Raw genomic sequence first — 11838 nt, 5'->3', positions numbered from 1 at the left:
CCGCTCCCACTCGACGTGCCCCATTTGCCGCGCTGTCGTCGCCGAGCTCACCGTCGGCTTGCCATCTGAAACCGAGCCCGTTTGATTGGTTTGCGCGCGCACACCTTGTGGCAAACTGTGTTTGTTTCAGATTACACTGGTGGTGTTATATGTTTATCAGTTATGCAAATTCTCCGTCTACCTAGAATTAGTTTCTAGTCGACTTCTAAAGATTGTGATTCATGCTAACCATGAATTGCACCTGAGATTTTCTCACTTGAACATAGGGTTGTAACCGAGAAAGATGGCTCTAGACCGTTGGATTGCTTCGTGATTTGTGCTAATAATGAGATGCAACTGAGATTCATGTTGCAAGTAGGATTTGATGATGTCGCCTGACTCGGAATCATCAGATTGCTTCATAATTTCTGCTAGTTATGAGTTGCAACATAGGTTGCAGCTTTTTTTCGATAAGGGGCGCTTTATTACTTAAAGTTTTAAGCATTACACACAGCCTCTGCATAGGTTGCAGCTAAATTCCGATAACTTCACCTGACTAAAGAATTAAGTTAATACTCGGTTTTGCTAATTCTCCGTCAAATAAAAATTAGCTTAAATCTGTTGAGGTACAAATGGCCACCCGTTGCTATATATCGCATATATGTAAATATGTACGTTTTTCATAGTTGGTGTTACCGATATAACTCTTGCCTGAGTCTGGCGGATAATTCCATCTCCTATCTTGCCCAAGGTTGCTAGGTGTGACTAATTCTCAATCAAATAATAATTAATTTAGTTCTCGGTCAGATGATGTCATTATCTAGCACAATCAGAAAGCAAATCTAATAATGTGAGACAGTGGTCACTCTGTTGATCAACCTAATTACAAAGATAGCAGGCACACATTCGTCTCTTACGGATTAATGGAAGTTATGTGAATAGATTCAAGTTGGACATTTAATATTAACAAAACTGGTTTCATCAATATATTACAATAGAAAGTGATCAAAATTGCACTTTGAAAACGAGGTTGTTGTTCAAAACCCATCTTTCTGAAGTTTATCACATTATTCAGAAGCATGTGAGGGAGTTTCAACAGGCGTAGTATGATCAGGTCATGGGTGAGCCTTCGGCTGCACCCCCAGTACTTGAAGTTCGAGAAGAGTGGAAGAAACCTGGCCCGGATCAGGTGAAAGTAAACGTTGACACAGCGTTTTGGGAGCGACGAGATCGGAGGCGTGGGGTTTCATAGCACGGGATGAAAATGGCTCTGCAAGCTGAAACCGAAGCATGTCTAGCAGCAGTTGAGGGAGCTGCTGCACTCGGTCTCCATAGGTTGGTGTTTGAATCTGATTTGCGAGTCCCGGTATCTGCACTCAATTCAAGCAGCCACAAGCTATCCGAGATTGGTATCCTACTGCATGAAGTAAGGAGTATGTGTGTTGCTTCTTTTGAATCTTTTAGCTATAAGTATTGTCGTCAATTTTGTAATAAGGTTGCTCGTGCTCTGGCAAAGTGTGGATCGCAGGCTGAGGAGTGTGTTTTTCTTTTACAGACGGGCTGATTTTGCCCCAAACTTTGTATCTGATTTACTTGCCAGCAATATGATGTGCACTTTGGGTAATGAAAGTTCATTTTCATGTTAAAAAAACCCTAGCTTTTGAAGAACTGCAGGTTGTGATCGGCTGATCGCACATTTTGATTATAAAAAAGTTGGTCATTTCACCACATTTACTGCCACAAAATTGTTATCACTTTTTTTCCAAGTAAGAATCTCACAAAGAAAAGCTTGGCAATGCATAATGGTACTAAATCTCACCAGCACCATGAAGTCAGCATAATACAGGAAATAGAGTAGCTATTAAAATGAACATATCCTCACTAAAAGTGTTCTACGGATTGAAATAACTGATGCTGGCCATCAGCATTCAGCAGCCTATTTTTCAGTGCCGAACTTGAATGCAAAACTTAGAAGAAACTTAGATTCTTGTCCATCTTGGAAGTTTCTTTCTTTGGCCGCGGTATATAAGATGATCAAAATAACCATCCAGCCATACCCACATCACTTAACTCCTTATGCAATCTTTGTCTGCTGCATTTAATCACAAAACTAGATGAAGAAAAAGCTTGGTGGTTTATAACTGTTGGAACTAACACATCGCAACAGAGTTTCATCAGATAAACAAGGATTATGAACATACCAAGCTAGGTGTGCATCACACAATGCAGTTTCATACAATTTTTTTTACCAAAGCAACGTTAAAATATGTCGAGCTTTGTATGGTAGGCATATGTTTGTTTGTCGGAATGACCCTTCAAGAGATGCTTATCTCTAAATCTGAAAAGACGATACTAGGGGAACTTTTGGGTAAAAGAGTTCTCTGTTTTATACTTAATCCTCGGATGTGTCAGACAATGAGAAGCTCCTTTGGCTACATTCAAACCAGGGCATCTTCTATTATAATCTAACGCATCAAGTTGTCTGTTTTTTTACAATTTTCAGCTTTGCTTCAAGCGTTTCTTATTTTTCATTACTACATGTTTTTCTACCATGAAATATAGAAAAGGATTGTGTTGTTACTTCTGTTATGTAACAATACAAAGTACAAGCTTATGGGCTTATGTCTGACTAGCACAGGTGTTGGCATGCATGTAAATCGTATGGTTCAGCAACAGACCTTACAGTTGACCTCGTAAGGACACAAGAGCTCTAAAAGTATAATACGCTGAGCTCAAATAAGTCTTGCTTAACTTATGATGAGGCTACTACTTTCTAATCCCTGGCTCACATTCCACTACAAAGCTAGGAGGCAGTTTCATGTTCCAGCAAAAGTAAGAGAATTACTGAGGAATAGTACAATTATGCAACACAATCTAATAATTCTGATCTACAAGATCTAATGAGGATAAACATACCTTTTTCTCCTCCTCAATTTTAGCCTTGATAACTGAGTAGAGGGCAACACCAGAAATAGCAATACAAGTGCCAATTCCGGTCTGTGTGCTGATTTTGTTACCTGGTCAGCAATAAACCACGTGTTATGAGATGGTGTACACCATTTATAAAAGCTTAAGAGCAAGATCATGCTGATCATTAAGAAACAAAAGAATTAGTTGACATACCAAAAACGATGATTGAGAAGCCAATGACGAAGACACGTTTTAACACATTGCCAACGGCATGTGTTAGAGGGGCCACTCGCTGCAATGTGTTTGTTGCAACCTGGATGTCCATAATTGTTATAGCACCAAATTATAACAACAAAATGAGAAAGTGACAAAACTATCATCAGAAATGGCACAATCTGGAACAACTAAAAGAAGTCATGGTGCGCTATCCTCCTCATACACTGCCATAGGTATGATGACTGTCTTTCATACTGATTAACGCTATGAGATATGACGTTAAACTTTATACCTGATTATAAAGGTGATAGAACAAGCCCGCCAAGAAAATATTAGAAACTAACTTCGTCAATCCAACTTTGGCAATTGCATCTTTAAATCCATGCTGCATTAGTTGAGGTCCTTCAATCTGCAAGTTAACACGGTGATAAATAAATTTATGACAATCAATGTTTTCTACACGCGGAATCGTCAGTAAAAGTAGTTCATGAAAAGTATATCCAAGAATCAGGTTAGTCACACAGTCACAAAAGCATCATGTGAACAAAAACTTGTGACATTAATTGCAGTATTACGAATTGTACATAATTACGTACAAGAATTGCAAGCAGCCATGTCCACACATAAAACAATAGGAACTTGTGACATTAATTGCAGTGTTGCAAATCTTAATAATGGAGTGAATGACTGTCTCCTAGTAGTCAAGTATGTTTCTGCACATAGAAAATGCCCACTATTTTTTTTTGAGCTGAAAACTGTAGGGGAGGCCCCGACAGTAAATTTTATTAAAAAAAGAAATATATGTACAAGATAGAGGTAAGGAATGTACAAAAGGGCTTAGCCCAGGGCATAGCCCAAAGGAACTACAGATCGTCTAGCCAGGCTAAAAGGGAGGATTTGAGATCATCCTTCATTCTGTAAGAAAGCAGGAAGAGGTCCCTTTTGAAAGAAAAGGTCCAAGCTCTAACAGAAGGTGCTTCATTATCAAAGATAAGACCATTCCTACGCTTCCAAATATTCCAGCAAGCTGTGGCAAAAACTTCAAAGAAGAAAGGTTTTCCAAAGTTGCATCTAGCTGCTGTAATCATCTGGGGGAATTCAAGGCTGTCATTGTTCATGATGTTAATTTTTGCCCAACATTGCCTACTGAAAGAACAGCTCCAGAAAAGATGATCCCTGGTTTCCAACAATCTGTTGTCACAAAATTGACATAGCCCATTGTCTTCGAAATTGTAGTTTTCCCTTATGAGCATATCCTTCGTGTTTAGTCGGTCATTGGCAAGGAGCCAGAAGAAAGTTTTTATCTTTGGTGTGCATTTAGATTTCCAGATCCAAGGAGAGAAAATTGTAGCTTGAATGTGCTCAAAGTTCAATTTGTAAAACTTGCTGGCAGAGAAATGACTGCCCCAGCTATAAGACCAGATATCATTACCATCCGCATTCCGAGCAGACCTTGTTTGTTCAATGAGGTGGTTAAATTCATGGAATTCCTCAAAAGCTTGGTTTGATAAAGGAAGGTGGAAAGCATCAATTGGGTCGCTCAGGTCAAGGATGTTCTTTACTGAGGCAAGTTTGTTAATAGCAAAGGAATGGAGCCTTGGGAACCTTATCATTGGGAGATCTGAAGTCCAATTATCGCTCCAAAAGAGTGCAGTATCGCCAGATGCAATGGAGCAGGAGGCAATGCTTTTAAACTTAGAGCAGAGTTTGGCAATGTCTCTCCACCAAAAAGAGCTAGAGATGTTGGTACTTTGTGGAGAAGAGTTGTTGTAACTCCTCCAAATCAAATGGACCCAAGGAATGTTTTCCTTATTGAAGAATATGTGTAAGAATTTGATAAGTAGGGCCTCATTGTGGGCAGCTAGATTTGTGATACCAAGACCCCCTTTGGATTTTGGCCTACAGACAAGGTCCCATGCCGCGCCAATTCTCCTAGCCTTATCCAAAATGCCCACTATTGAATGTTAAAGTTTAGCAAAAGTTCACTTTCAAATCCTTAACTCAAACACTGCTTGAGTTGCAACCACAACTACTAAATAGTGTTGGGATATCCTCCCCATGTGGTATGTAAGGAGAGTAGCCTTTTGGGAAGCCCAAACATGTGCAAGAGAACACCGCCCATTAAGGTTATGCAGGGTTGCACTTTGGACTTTGCACATGAAGGAAGGGTGTTAAGCCTCCAGTCCAGCAGCCACTGGAAGAAGTGACGAAAATTCCAGGTTAGCCTCCATTGGAGAAGAAAATAAAAAAAAGTTAGAAGGTTACGAGTGGAAGTTTTAGGAAGAAGCTTGACATCAAGCAAAGGGAATTCCTCCCAAGGTTGTGAAGTTTAGACCCACCAGCTGTGTCTTTCAAGTTGTAGTTCCAACATCTTTGGTGAGATTGTTCCAATCCCTAGCTCTTGAAGCACCAAATCTTATTTTGATATCCAAGATTATGAAATTTGATGTATGAGAACCTCTAGTGCTACGGTGAGAAGAACTTGTTATATTCCACATTTGATAACAGTGGAAAAAGATTTAGGTGGCATCGGCCCGTGGTATTTACCCTAATTTGGGGGGCTTCCACGTGAAATTTGGTGTCCATGTGTGTTGATATTGCTACTGCATTTTTGGGTTTGAGAGCACCTAGTACTTGTACTACCTGTTTGTCCGAAATCAGCTGCTCCGTAGTACTTTTGTCATAGTTGTGTGCTGAAAGCACTCAGGATTTGTCCTATAGTCCTAGGTTCAGGCTGAACTAGTTGATGCTCCATACGTTGATGCATATGTTTCCTTCCATGATGAGCAACCTACTTTGTGGTAGTACACAAGTGGTGCTGAATTATACTTTGTTTCACTGCAATTTTCAAATCACGTTAACTGTGTACTAATTTCCCAACAAATAGTCCACTTTCACCTTGGGTGGTTTCACAACAGGTTTTCAGTGACGTGGATGCCACATGTCCTCCACGTTATTGCCATGTCACTACCTGAATCAGACAGACACTACAAAAAAAAAAAATCCAAGACAAACTAAGCAACCTGGATAAAAAAGACACAAAAAACTAGAAACGTATTTTTAAAAATTGATTAAGAAAATGAAATTTGATGGCGCGGCGTGACATGGCAGTGAGGACAAGTGGCATTCACGTCAGTCAAATCCACGTGTGAAATCAACGAGGGTAAAAAGTGGACGATTTCTATGGTTCAAGGTTGCATTCAAGAGGTTTTAGAATTCAAGGTTGAAAAGTGAACTTATGCTAGAGATCAGAGTTAAAAAGTGCGACTTCTTTTTGCAAATAATATTCGAAGTGAGGATGCAGGGTTGTTCATATTAAGAAGTTGCAGAGTCTCTTTCCTTTTTCGTTTCAATCATGTTGTATGTTGTTCTTTCTCATGTTGTGTTTCATCTTTTGCAGGTAAGTTTTCCTTTCCGGAATACCCTTGCTGCTGTTTGTCTGAAGTGGATCTAGTTTTGAGACATTATGCTTGGCTTGCGATAATATGTTAGTCTAAGCATAGAAGATTTGTATTCCTTTATGGAGAAAAAAAGTCAGGCACGACATAGGACTAAATAAAGTTCATTGAAGAAATATACTACTTAGTAAAGTTTAATGGTAAATATAGACTTACAATAATTGCTGGAGGAATGCAGACAATGAGAGCAATTATAGAGATGTACGCATACAAATTGGTGCTATCCATGTCAGTCTGGGACAAAAAAAAAACAGAAAAAGAAGTTATGAAATATGAATTCGCTACGAAGGGAAAATAGGCAAAAACATTAGAGCCAAGACACAAACCATAGCTTTCTTGGAGTAAATGCTACGGTAGGTGAAGGAGATATTAGAAATCATTGCATTGATGAAACCAGTCCAGTTGAAGGAGAGTTCAGTGAGAGATGCGATTGATACACCTGATTAGTTTAGAGCAGTTAATCCTGGTCCAAATCTCATAATAAAATCGTGAATTTCGAGGCGAAATCCTAACATGATTCTACAATCCAAATCCTGTCAAACCAGAAACTATCCTGCGTAGTTCTTATGGCCCTCATCTTAACAATCTTGCTAGTCACACTTTATGAACCTAACCAACCCCCTACATTATCACACATCAAAACGAAAAGGATAATCTACAACGCTAGCACATCAACCACATGGATACTTATGTGTTCATCTATTTCCTCTTGTCCTACGTAGATCAAACAACTACCAAACATGGGGAGCTGAAATGCCATGTGAATACTATACCATATCAATATTGATGAAGAAAATACTGTGGAGAAAAAAAAAACTAAGTGATACACAAATAGCTGGAAAAAAAGGTGTAACAACCAGAAATTACCTATCACAACTGGAGCTAGAGATAACCACAATGTAAATGGAACTTGCTGGCCGAGGATAAACTGCGACGCAGCCGCATTGAAGAATGGCTCGAGCGCTGCATTGCATTTTTTTAAGGGATATAAAAGTATAAATAAAAAGCTAGAAATCTCCGCACAATAAACAGAGGGCCGAAAGGACTTAGCAAAAACAGAAAATGGTTGCAGCACCTTTAACGGTGTGGGCAAATGAGACAGATACAGCAGCAAAAGACACGGTGCTTGTTACGTGACCAATGGCATGGCAAACTGCAACTGGCAACAGCAGCTTCAGAATCGTTGAATTGATTGGCTACAAGAGTACAACAGTGTTTCGTTTTATTACTTCCGTCAAGAAATAATGTCATTAACATAAAATGAACATAAGGAGAAACAATAGACGATTCACAGAAATATATACATTTTTTCGACATAGAAGTATATCTATGTTTTTAATGTAATTTAGCTTAATTCTTAGAAACCCATGTCATTGTTTGCAAATTCCGAAAAATTCAGAAAGTCACTCTATAGCACTCTAATGTAAGAGATCAGGTAGCATGGAACATAAGTTTATTGCAAACAGGTAAGACACACAAAAAATGTGTTGCAGCTCGAGTGCTTTCTGTAAATGTTTGATTTGATTGGCTTCTTTCAATATATATATATATATATATCTATCGAGAACCAAAATCGTTTGCCAAACATAAGAATTATGCATACGAATGAATTGTTACAAGTAACTGTGGCTCTTTTAGAAAAGAGACATACTAACCCCTAAAGACATCAATGAACCAATTTTCATGTTTTCATAAAAATATAATTATGAGAAATGCTGCTCATTAGTTGTCACTAAAAACAATGAAGCATGAGGCTAACCCCTAAAGACATCAATGAATCAATTTTCATGTTTTCATAAAAATATAATTATGAGAAATGCTGCTCATTAGTTGTCACTAAAAACAATGAAGCATGAGGCAGGGTGTGATGAGAATACCGCGCGCTTTAGGAGACCGGTGCTCCAGCTGATAAGGCAGTATAAGACTCCTACCGAGAGATGGGTCACCGACACAAAGCTATACGAAATCATACAAGTTTCAGATGATATAAAAAATGATCTTAGCATGAAAGAGAATTTGGGCACGTACTATGGATAGGGGAAGTAGTCAAAGATCTTCTTGTTGAGGATGTTAAATATCACATTCAGAAAATACCTACAAATTATATCAAAATGGCAATCATTAGACTACTATGGACTGTAGAGCGACATTGTAAATTGATTCTTCAATTAGCATTCTTTGGGGAAAATATAATTCTAGCTACATCGCATATTTGGATCACGAGAAACATCTGGATATTTTAGGGCAACCAAGCTTGAAAGGTCAGAGAAGAATACAGAAAATGCCGATTGCTGAGTACTCTCCTATAAGATTTTTCTTTTTACCCCTCCCTCCCCATAAGTAGCCGTGTGTATTTATCGATGCATAGGCCGGGGCCACCACCATCTTCTCCTAAAATGAATCACCTCCCATCCCCAGACACCACAACGCACACTGGCATCTTGTGCATAACTGGATATATATGTAGGACTTGTAGGCGAGGTTAGCGAGCATACCACATGAAGAAGAAGAAACCCGTGACAAGAGCCGGGTACTTCTGCACAAAACCGACCGGATTTGCTTGCCTGTAAGTAACCACAATACGTTGTGTTAGGAATGACAAGAATTATAGTAATAATCACAATAAGTTACATTAGGGTAACAGAATCATCTCAAAGCTCTGATGCTACCAAGGACGATCGTGTTCAATTATATACTTTGAGCTTTTAAGAAATGCCAAGTACAAGACCATTTGAGATTTGTTAGCAAACATACCACATATATTTATTCTTGGCATAAAATTAATGTTGAAACTCCACGTATATCTGGTTTACAGTAGGCGTATGTGAGTGCGTGTCTGTGGACCTGTGGTGATGTACGTGTGCTCGCGTGTACGTTGTACTCGGCTTTCAGAAAGAAAGAAAAAAAAATGGGGCAGTTTACTTCCTCTATTCGAAACTTACAGCTCGAAGATGAAAATGTGATCTACAGTAACTTGGTGTAGATCTGGAATTCTAGAAGCTTTAACGAACAAATATTTTGCGCACGTTGCGGCGGAACAGAAGGGGTTAAAAAAGGAGCTGCTCCTTTGGCGAATCCGCAGTGTGGAGTGCGGAAGTGGCGAGCTGCGGGAAGGCAAGAGACACTAACCCCGCGGAGTCAGACGAGGAGGCGGAAGCCGGCGTCCGGAGGAGGCGCCCGGTCGCCGGGGCAGGCGAAGACAGGTCGCCGAAGGAAGGAGCGGGGAATAGCGCCGGGCGGAGCTGCCCCCGGCGGACGAGGTGGGCGCCGTACGAGACGTGGGCGCCGCCGGCATTGAGTGACGAAGCAGCGCGTCGGCGGAGCCGCTGCTGGCCGGCGGCGACAGCGGTACCGCAGAGGAGGGTCGCGACCGCCGCCATTAGTGTCAGTGGGGGTTGTTGTTGGGCTTGGGTGGAGGAGGTGCGAGCGCGCGCGCGGAGATATAACTGCGAACCAAAACAGCGACAGTCGGACAGGTGTCGCCACGAGCACACAGTACTCACGAAGTGTGAATCTCCATCATGAATCCAACGGACGCCACTAGCTTCACAGCTCCAAGGGTTTTAGGATGACCTAGGCCTTTTCCCGTCTCCACCCACATGGGAGTAAATGACAAAAAACTATCACAATTGTGCCAAAGGTGACACGAAACTACCAAATATGTTCGTTTTGTCACATGACTACCACTATTGGGGCATGTCTATGACGCGGAGCACTGATTTCATTATTTAGACATGGTAAACCATTTTCTGACTATTTGGGCCCACCTGTAAGGACTACGTGGCGAGTGAATTTTGCAAATATAACCTCGGGATATATTTTGGTGTCGCACGCATCCATTTCCCCACATAAAAAAAATAAAAATAGAAATTCCCAATAAAAAAACGGAGAGGGTCTTCTCCTCCTTCGCACAACGCCCCACCCGAGCTAGGCCGCCGGTGCACCGTCCGCGCGCACGAGGCCGTCTCCGGTGCGACAGAGGCTGTCTGCTCGTTGCACCAGGAGGAAGCTCACACGTGCCGAGTTCGCGGCCATCGACGGCGGAGCGTGACCGGCGACGCGCAACCGCGGCGGCGCTCGGAGGTGCACGGCGCGGACGTGCCGCGAGGCGAGAGGGAGGGAATGGAGGGGTCCGGGAGGACCTTGTGCTCACCCCGTAGCGGATGGACGCGACGGGAAGCTTGAAGGGGTGCGCATCGACCGAATCGACCACGAATTGCTTCGGTCACGGTGGGGAAGAAGGGGTCGGGGCGGTCGATTCCCGGCCTCGGCTTGCGCGAATCGGAGAGAACACGCGGGCGACGCGGCGTGGGTGTGCTCGCTGCTGTCGCCGCCGCGTGGGTGGCGGCCGAGCATGGCCGGGCACGCGGCGGTCGGGGCACGGCGGTGTGGTCCGGCGCGCCGCGGTGGGGCGGCGGCCGAGCACGGCCAAGCGCGCGGCGGCCACGGCCGGCGGACGCGGCCGGGGGTGAGGACGAGAATGGGCGAGCCGAGCGCAGGCGCGGACCAAGCCGCTACGGCAGCGCAGCAGCAGCAGCAGCGCCGCCGCTCGAGCAAGCCGGCAAGCAAGCATCGAGCTAGGCCAAGTCGTGTCGGGCGTGCGGCGCATGGCGGCGGCCAAGCAACAGCAGGCATGCGCGCAGCGAGAGCGTGCGTGCGTGAGCAGCAAAGCGCAGCGAGCAATGGTGATGCGGCAGCACCAACCACGGCCGCGTCCCCGTCGCCTCGGCCGCCCGCGTCCGACCACGACGCCCGGACTGCGCCTCGGCCGGCTCCTCCCACGCTCGGCTCCTCTCCCCGCGCCCGACCGTACGCACTCGACCCCCAAGCTCGCGGATGCAGAGCAGTGGCGGGCGAGCACGAGGAAGACTTTCATTTGGACCTGATTGCTTTTGGGAAAGGGATATTGGGGGGTCTTCTATAAAATTACCAGAAACAAATCATTTATTTTTGCCACATAGGAAGGATCTGACAGTCGGTCCCAGCTGTTAGAAACTGGATTAAGACCTGCAAATTAGAAAATCAGTGCTCCGCGTCGCAGACATACCCCAATAGTGGTAGTTATGTGACAAAACGAACACTTTTTGGTAGTTCGGTGACACGACTGCCTCAATTGTTGTAGTTTTTTGTCATTTACTCCCCACATGGCCACATGGCAAGACTGATAATCTAGGCTGGGGAGATTGGCGATTTGTTCGTGCACAGGATCTCTTGTGCACCAAACAAATCATTAGGTTTTGTTGCGTGCTAATTCTTTCACATTTTTGAAATTTAA

The 11838-nt window shown here is 43.0% G+C and overlaps 1 protein-coding gene across 2 annotated transcripts; it reads right to left on the bottom strand.

Moving 5' to 3' along the window:
* Nucleotides 1-1754: 1754 nt before the first annotated feature.
* On the bottom strand, nt 1755-9943 carry LOC124649401 (triose phosphate/phosphate translocator, chloroplastic-like). Of its 2 annotated transcripts, none has more exons than XM_047189048.1 (12): nt 9693-9943; nt 9059-9127; nt 8592-8657; nt 8441-8519; nt 7639-7759; nt 7431-7526; nt 6890-7002; nt 6720-6797; nt 3398-3514; nt 3103-3202; nt 2896-2996; nt 1755-2071 (listed from the first exon to the last, which is right to left on the bottom strand). In XM_047189048.1, exons 1-12 carry the CDS (start codon nt 9941-9943, stop codon nt 2054-2056), a joined length of 1209 nt encoding a protein of 402 aa, XP_047045004.1. In that variant the 3' UTR covers nt 1755-2053. The 2 variants fall into 2 exon arrangements, with proteins under 2 accessions (XP_047045004.1, XP_047045005.1); XM_047189049.1 differs by having other exon boundaries at nt 1755-2068.
* Nucleotides 9944-11838: the final 1895 nt, after the last annotated feature.

Source organism: Lolium rigidum, chromosome 4, assembly GCF_022539505.1.
Source record: "Lolium rigidum isolate FL_2022 chromosome 4, APGP_CSIRO_Lrig_0.1, whole genome shotgun sequence".
Lineage (NCBI taxonomy): Eukaryota > Viridiplantae > Streptophyta > Magnoliopsida > Poales > Poaceae > Lolium > Lolium rigidum.
Note: the sequence above shows the minus strand (reverse complement) of the source record. Positions and strands in the feature narration are given on the sequence as shown.

What these genes read in the sequence shown, in the direction of transcription:
- LOC124649401 (XM_047189048.1), bottom strand. Translation starts at nt 9,943, where the DNA reads ATGGCGGCGGTCGCGACCCTCCTCTGCGGTACCGCTGTCGCCGCCGGC. An exon ending in TCCTCGTCTGACTCCGCGGG is followed by an intron (nt 9,128 to 9,692) that starts GTTAGTGTCTCT and finishes GGTTACTTACAG; the next exon opens with GCAAGCAAATCCGGTCGGTT. An exon ending in GGTTTCTTCTTCTTCATGTG is followed by an intron (nt 8,658 to 9,058) that starts GTATGCTCGCTA and finishes TATAATTTGTAG; the next exon opens with GTATTTTCTGAATGTGATAT.